The sequence below is a fragment of the Solanum pennellii genome, chromosome 3 (genome assembly GCF_001406875.1).
Source record: "Solanum pennellii chromosome 3, SPENNV200".
NCBI lineage: Eukaryota > Viridiplantae > Streptophyta > Magnoliopsida > Solanales > Solanaceae > Solanum > Solanum pennellii.
Window position 1 is genome coordinate 65726373 of NC_028639.1, and position 9094 is coordinate 65735466.

A 9094-nucleotide genomic window follows, 5' to 3' on the forward strand; every position below is an offset into this window, starting at 1 on the left:
TATTATCTGATATATACTGTTTTCTATTTTGAGTTGGCCGATGATACCTACTCAGTACTCGTGTTTGTACTGACCCCTACTTGTAATTGTTTTCTTTGTTATTTGTGGAGTGCAGCAAACGTGCCATCGTCTTCAACTCAACCGCAACTCTAGCCAGTCTTCATCAAGCCAGATTTCAGGGTGAGCTATTGCTTCTAGCTTGGACTGGATCTTCCTCTTCATGTCTTGATGCCTAGAGATTCCGGCATGGACTAGCTTTTTACTTATTTTAGCTTCTTAGATACTCTTAGATTAGTAATTTGAGGATAGAAGTTCTTGTGGTGATGACTTCCAGGTTTTGAGAATAAATAGTATTGAGTTGTTTTAAGTTATTTAATCGATTTTCATTAATGAGTTTTAAGTCTTCCGCATTAATTTGGGGTTTAGATTGTTGGTTCGCTCACATACTAGGATAAGTGTGGGTGTCACTCGCGGCTCGTTTTGGGTCGTGACAGTAAAGTAAAACAAAGTAATAGTAATGCAAAATTTGACTTGTAAACCTAATTGTTTTCGCAAAGAAAACAAGAAACATGAAGTTACTTTATTCACTTGTCGTCATTATTGATAAAATAACAAATATTTTCTATATATATTAGTGTGCTTAAAGTGTTGAATTTAAATCAAAAAATTTCAAAGAGGCACTTTATAGATCAATTCAAAGATAAAAAGAAACGTCGAGGACGGTGAGATTTTTATCAATTTGAAAAGATTAACAATGATAGTACATAACTCAATTTATCTGATTGGAGATCAAATGAACTAGGTTTATATATATATATATATACCCTCCTATGATGTCTGAATATGGTGTTATACCACAAATTAGTGAGGCTAATTAGTTAAAGGGAACATCGTATGAAATAACAAATTATTAATTCAAATTAAATGTCATATTCATAGTTTGTTCTTATTTTAATTTGCAGCAAACATTCCCGTTTTTGCCATCTGATTCGGTATACAATTAGTCATTTTCGATATATACAATTCGTCATTTTATACATTTCGGTATAAAATGTATAAAATGCATTTATGTTTGTAGAAAGCTAGAGAAAAGTGTATATACAAATACAAATACATATATTTTTGTCCTATACACTTATAATTATACAAATACAGATCTTATTACACAAATTACAGTGTATAAATGAATTTATACAAAACTGAGCAATTTGTCTAAAATTAGATGTTTGTAGCGAAATTATTCAAAAGCTCCATAGCAAACATAAAATTTGTTTTTATGAAAAAGAAGTTGAGTTATGTTTTTATTTTTATTTTATCAAGTATGCATTTCCATTAATAAGCATCTAGATGATGAACCAAATCAAGTCTGTTTTCTTTTGTCTACATTAATCAATGTTTTATTGTGTTATGTGCTTGTGATTATTAATTAGTTTCCAGTTGCATCTTTTCAAGACATGTCTAGAGAAATAAGAAGGGAAAATTTTGAAGTCTATAGACTAATATCAATCGAAAATATATATTATACATGATAAAGAGAAGAACATCGCCACTAACGAAGAATAAAATTTATGAAAGATAAAAACTTTGATGAAGAATTGATCAATCAAATATTATATTAATGTAACATCACGAGAATTGTAGGAACAAATTTGTAATAATTATATTTCTTTTTAGAGAGAATAATAATGATTTTCAAACTGAAAGTGTAAGAGAAAGAGAGAAATGCAAAACTGTGTATGAACAAACAAGTAGTTTTCCTTTAGAAAATGAAAAATGTGTGCTAGCTAACACACACACACACACAAAAAAAANAAACAAGTAGTTTTTCCTTTAGAAAATGAAAAATGTGTGCTAGCTAACACACACACACAAAAAAAAAATAAAAAAATTAACCCGTAAATAATGTCTAAAATCTAAAAAAAAAGTCTCCATTTTTAATTTATTTCAATCTTCTATATTTTGTAATATAAAATTATATTTGATAAAGATTTAAAAAGTATTTAAGTTTTTATAATATTGTGTCTAATTTATTATGAGGTGTGATTTTCTCATATTTTATCTATGACACTCGTCACTATAAATAAGATTTTCATTTAATTAAAATAAGTATATGACCCCAATTTCCTTATTTATAAATTACGTAATTGTATTGTACCTCAAACATCAACATTTATCATTAGGCTTAGTCAATTTGTAATTAGTTTTCTTTCTCCTTTGTATATATAAGCACTAACATTACCTTACTTTCAATTATGTCTATGTTAATTTAGAAATAATTTGCCTTGATCACATTTCATGAAAAATAACTCTGAGCAGTCGATGGTGATGAATACTATGGCAACATATATAATGAAGCTATGAGTAAATTTAACAATTACTTTGTTGTATTAGAGAAAAGTGTATAGGTTACCATTTATCAACACCGCAATAAAATAAGTTTGATGTGTATATATGCTTAACCAAACAGGCTTTATTTGGTTGCAAAATAACTTGGTAGACAAAATGAGGTACATGAGAAATTGAGAAGGTCCATTTTTTTAATTGATAAGGCAAATCCGTTAAACTTTGTGTTCTCTTTTGTAAAGTAAAACAAAGTAATAGTAATGTAAAATTTGACTTGTAAACTTAATTGTTTTCGCAAAGAAAACAGGAAACATGAAGTTACTTTATTCACTTGTCGTCATTATTGATAAAATAACAAATATTTTCTATATATATTAGTGTGCTTAAAGTGTTGAACCTAAATCAAAAAATTTCAAAGAGGCACTTTATAGATCAATTCAAAGATAAAAATAAACGTAGAGGAGTGTGAGATTTTTATNTATACAATTAGTAATTTTCGATATATACAATTAGTCATTTTATACATTTCGGTATAAAATGCATTTATATTTGTATAAAGCTAGAGAAAAGTGTATATACAAATACAAATACATATATTTTTGTCCTATGCACTTATAATTATACAAATACAGATCTTATTACACAAATTACAATATATGAATGAATTTATACAAAATTGAGCAATTTGTCTAAAATTAGATGTTTGTAGCGAAATTATACCAAAAGCTCCATAGCAAACATAAAATTTGTTATGAAACGCAATTAGACAAACTATAGTTATGACATACAAATATAAAATTTGTGTTTGCTATATGCGAAAGTTGCTCTTAGTTAAACATTAAATCCAATTCATATATTTTATAGGTCTTGTATTGCTCTGCATAATACATTTGATGATAAAACCTATAGATTTTAGAACACTCATGAATCTTAGGATACACATATGACATGTTGGTACAAATTTTGTGATAACGATAATGATTTTTAAAGTATAATCATGTGATATAAATAAACTTTGATTTTATAAAAAAATCTTAGTTCATAGTAGTTTTCGAATTCACCAACTATTCTATAAAATTAATCTTGTTTTATCAAAGTATGATATATAGTCTACCAGACATTAAACTTGACGCATTGTACACATATATGAAAGCCCATATATAATAAATTTTCTATTTCTTTCTATTAATTATTGATTTTTTGTGATATATCGAGGATTCTAGAAAAAAAATTAAAAATTTATTTTATTAATATATCCGCTCATTATTTAATACCTTATTGACTAGAACTAACTAGTATTTAATACCTTATTGACTAGAACTAACAAGTATTTAATAAAATGATTTTCTTACAATTTTATTATGACATATTAAATTGTAACAATTTTTCATTAATAGTCTTAGCTTGAATGTAGATTTAGAAATGTCTAGGTTCATTCATTTAATTAGATTTAGAAAATCAGTAATTAGATTTATTTTTCTCTATATATAGAGAACGAGCAATTGTATATATGTATGTCTGAGCTTTTAAACATAGAGAAAACCACCATGAAAAATAACTCTGAGAAATCGATAGTGAATGCAGCTCAATCCACTGGATACCCTACGTTGGAGATGTTCTGGAAATCCCAACAGAATCAAATGGAGAACATTAAAGATTTCAAGGACAGGTTGCTACTTCCACCAACTCGTATCAAGAAGATGATGAAGAAGAACGAGGATGTCCGAATGGTCGCGGGTGAATCACCAGTTTTGCTGGCTAAGGCATGTGAGTTGTTCATTCAAGACCTCACCCTTCGTTCCTCGCTTCACGCTCAGGAAAATCATCGACGTATTCTGAAGAAGGATGACCTTACTGATGTGATTGTGCAGACTGACTATTTTGATTTTCTTCTTGATGTTGTTCATAGGAATGGTGCAACCGACCCTTTTGCACCAAATTTTGTTCCGTTATATGCTGCTGGAGGTAGCAATGAAGAGGATGGTAATAATCTTGATCAATAAAAGTAATTTTTTGATTTCCTTAATTCACATCTATAAGGTTACAAAAAATATTGACAAAATAATATTTGTTTATATTGTTTGATAACACAGGTCCTGATATTCAGAATCCAATTCGCGGTAATTAATGGTACCTCTGATCAGCAAGCAACAGTATTAATGAGTCCTCATCACTTCGAGGATAATCCTTTTCTTTCTTTTCAATTATTACGTTCAGTTTCAAACAATTGGAATTAGCTAGGAGTTTGTCCTAGCAACTCCTACTAGTAGAGGCTTACTGACAACCAAATATAAATATCTTATGTTAGTTTTTTCAAATATTAGTTTATCATGGCCTAGATAGATGTTTCAGATTTATCTTTTGCGTTTATGTTTTAATTTTATATTGATTTATGTAAATCATAGTGTCATGAGGTTGATTAGCTAGGGGTCATGACTTATGGCTTAGTACCGCGTCTAGAGGTATTCTTGGACAGGTAGATCCTAAACTTACAAAAATATTCTTGGTTCATAAAAGTACTAACTTCACCAATTATTCTATAAGTTTTATCTTTCTTTATCAAGGTATAGTTCATAGTCTACGATACACCAAATTCAACATATTATATGCATACATGAAAACCCGTCAAAGTTTCTTCATATTTTTTATTCATTTTGATTAAATCGAAGGACATATATCAAATCCTTGGGCACAATATCCTATCAGATGGTCAAGTATACTATTTTTCGTTTATCAACTAATTTGATACACTTCTATCTGGGAGCAAGATATGAAGGTGCAAAATTTCACATTCCACTGATTTTTCCCTTCATCTATCTCATTATCAAAATAGAATGAATTTTCTTTTTTCCGTCGCCGCCTTTACATTTGATTTTCCTATTTATTAAGACAATTATTTATTAAAACAAGTGATTTTTTTTTGGCTTAAACGATCTTGTTTACGAAGAAATTGTTCTAACGCAACTGATATTCTGTACTATTATCAACCAATTATCAAAAAAAGTTAATGGAAATGTATTCTAAGGACTTCATTCTTGAAAAATGAGGAATAAAGGTTATAACTAGTATTTTGAGTTTTCTTCTTTGTAAAAAAAATTAAAAAAGAAAACAAGAAAAACATTAATATTTTTTCCTTATTCACTTGTGCTCTTTTAGTAAAAAACTCAAAATTAACTAAATCAGAAATAAATTTAATGTTGTGTTTGAATTTAATATGAACAAATTTATATCTATACATGAAATTATAATTATAGATTGAGATTCAAAACTTTTCTCAAGAAAATATTTAATAGATCGAAGAAAATTTAGCAAAAAAAATCACAGTTCATATAGCCCAACTCTCTCTTCAACAATAATAAAATATAGATCATATATCAATTATTAAAATATTACACCAATAACTTCAATGTCATTGTCTTAGTTGAAAANATATAGTGTTATACCACAAATTAGTGAGGCTAATTAGTTAAAGGGAACATTGTATGAAATAACAAATTATTAATTCAAATTAATGTCATATCCATAGTTTGTTCTTATTTTAATTTGCAGCAAACATTCCCGTTTTGCCATCTGATTCGGTATACAATTAGTAATTTTCGATATATACAATTAGTCATTTTATACATTTCGGTATAAAATGCATTTATATTTGTATAAAGCTAGAGAAAAGTGTATATACAAATACAAATACATATATTTTTGTCCTATGCACTTATAATTATACAAATACAGATCTTATTACACAAATTACAATATATGAATGAATTTATACAAAATTGAGCAATTTGTCTAAAATTAGATGTTTGTAGCGAAATTATACCAAAAGCTCCATAGCAAACATAAAATTTGTTATGAAACGCAATTAGACAAACTATAGTTATGACATACAAATATAAAATTTGTGTTTGCTATATGCGAAAGTTGCTCTTAGTTAAACATTAAATCCAATTCATATATTTTATAGGTCTTGTATTGCTCTGCATAATACATTTGATGATAAAACCTATAGATTTTAGAACACTCATGAATCTTAGGATACACATATGACATGTTGGTACAAATTTTGTGATAACGATAATGATTTTTAAAGTATAATCATGTGATATAAATAAACTTTGATTTTATAAAAAAATCTTAGTTCATAGTAGTTTTCGAATTCACCAACTATTCTATAAAATTAATCTTGTTTTATCAAAGTATGATATATAGTCTACCAGACATTAAACTTGACGCATTGTACACATATATGAAAGCCCATATATAATAAATTTTCTATTTCTTTCTATTAATTATTGATTTTTTGTGATATATCGAGGATTCTAGAAAAAAAATTAAAAATTTATTTTATTAATATATCCGCTCATTATTTAATACCTTATTGACTAGAACTAACTAGTATTTAATACCTTATTGACTAGAACTAACAAGTATTTAATAAAATGATTTTCTTACAATTTTATTATGACATATTAAATTGTAACAATTTTTCATTAATAGTCTTAGCTTGAATGTAGATTTAGAAATGTCTAGGTTCATTCATTTAATTAGATTTAGAAAATCAGTTATTAGATTTATTTTTCTCTATATATAGAGAACGAGCAATTGTATATATGTATGTCTGAGCTTTTAAACATAGAGAAAACCACCATGAAAAATAACTCTGAGAAATCGATAGTGAATGCAGCTCAATCCACTGGATACCCTACGTTGGAGATGTTCTGGAAATCCCAACAGAATCAAATGGAGAACATTAAAGATTTCAAGGACAGGTTGCTACTTCCACCAACTCGTATCAAGAAGATGATGAAGAAGAACGAGGATGTCCGAATGGTCGCGGGTGAATCACCAGTTTTGCTGGCTAAGGCATGTGAGTTGTTCATTCAAGACCTCACCCTTCGTTCCTCGCTTCACGCTCAGGAAAATCATCGACGTATTCTGAAGAAGGATGACCTTACTGATGTGATTGTGCAGACTGACTATTTTGATTTTCTTCTTGATGTTGTTCATAGGAATGGTGCAACCGACCCTTTTGCACCAAATTCTGTTCCGTTATATGCTGCTGGAGGTAGCAATGAAGAGGATGGTAATAATCTTGATCAATAAAAGTAATTTTTTGATTTCCTTAATTCACATCTATAAGGTTACAAAAAATATTGACAAAATAATATTTGTTTATATTGTTTGATAACACAGGTCCTGATATTCAGAATCCAATTCGCGGTAATTAATGGTACCTCTGATCAGCAAGCAACAGTATTAATGAGTCCTCATCACTTCGAGGATAATCCTTTTCTTTCTTTTCAATTATTATGTTCAGTTTCAAACAATTGGAATTAGCTAGGAGTTTGTCCTAGCAACTCCTACTAGTAGAGGCTTACTGACAACGAAATATAAATATATTATGTTAGTTTTTTCAAATATTAGTTTATCATGGCCTATATAGATGTTTCAGATTTATCTTTTGCGTTTATGTTTTAATTTTATATTGATTTATGTAAATCATAGTGTCATGAGGTTGATTAGCTAGGGGTACCGCGTCTAGAGGTATTCTTGGACAGGTGATATCTGATCCTATACTTACAAAAATATTCTTGGTTCATAAAAGTACTAACTTCACCAATTATTCTATAAGTTTTATTTTTGCTTTATCAAGGTATAGTTCATAGTCTACGATACACGAAATTCAACATATTATATGCATACATAAAAACCCGTCAAAGTTTCTTCATATTTTTTATTCATTTTGTTTAAATCAAAGGACATATATCAAATCCTTGGGCACAATATCCTATCAGATGGTCAAGTATACTATTTTTCCTTTATCAACTAATTTGATACACTTCTATCTGGGAGCAAGATTTGAAGGTGTAAAATTTCACATTCCCCTGATTTTTCCCTTCATCTATCTCATTATATAAATAGAATGAATTTTCTTTTTTACGGCGCCACTTTTACATTTGGTTTTCCTATTTATCAAGACAATTATTTATTAAAACAAGTGATTTTTTTTGCCTTAAACGATCTTGTTTACGAAGAAATTGTTCCAAGGCAACTGGTATTCTGTACTATTATCAACCAATTATCAAAAAAAGTTAATGTAGATGTATTCTAAGGACTTCATTCTTGAAAAATGAGGAATAAAGGTTATAACTAGTATTTTGAGTTTTCTTCTTTGTAAAAAAAATTAAAAAAGAAAACAAAAAAAACACTAATATTTTTTCCTTATTCACTTGTGCTCTTTTAGTAAGAAACTCAAAATTAACCAAATCAGAAATAAATTTAATGTTGTGTTTGAATTTAATATGAACAAATTTCTATCTGTACATGAAATTATAATTAAAAATTGAGATTCAAAACTTTTCTCAGAAAATATTTAATAGATCGAAGAAAATTTAGCAAGAAAAATCACAGTTCATATAGCCCAACTCTCTCTTCAACAATAATAAAATATGTTTATGATCATATATCAATTATTAAAATATTACACCAATAACTTCAATGTCATTGTCTTAGTTGAAAATTTTGGTAAGAAAAACTAAGAACTTAATTCTGAAAAAAAAAGAGAAATACGAAAAACCTCATAAAAATAGTCGATGCCTAAACAACAGTATTTTCAATTTGATATTTTAAAAAGAGAAAAGAAAGCTAGTGGATGATGATATGAATATTAGTATTCACACCTAATTCACTCAAAAATCAAGAATGAAAATCTTCAAGACTAAGAATTGGTGTGTGTGTACATACATACATA

The 9094-nt window shown here is 28.0% G+C and overlaps 2 protein-coding genes across 2 annotated transcripts; both read left to right on the forward strand.

Moving 5' to 3' along the window:
- Nucleotides 1–3857: 3857 nt before the first annotated feature.
- On the forward strand, nucleotides 3858–4346 carry LOC107013587 (nuclear transcription factor Y subunit C-1-like). Its single transcript, XM_027915414.1, has one exon. It carries the CDS (start codon nucleotides 3858–3860, stop codon nucleotides 4344–4346), a length of 489 nt encoding a protein of 162 aa, XP_027771215.1.
- A 2611-nt stretch (nucleotides 4347–6957) lies between these two features.
- On the forward strand, nucleotides 6958–7446 carry LOC107013588 (nuclear transcription factor Y subunit C-1-like). The gene has a single exon (XM_027915416.1). It carries the CDS (start codon nucleotides 6958–6960, stop codon nucleotides 7444–7446), a length of 489 nt encoding a protein of 162 aa, XP_027771217.1.
- The last annotated feature ends 1648 nt before the right edge of the window (nucleotides 7447–9094 follow it).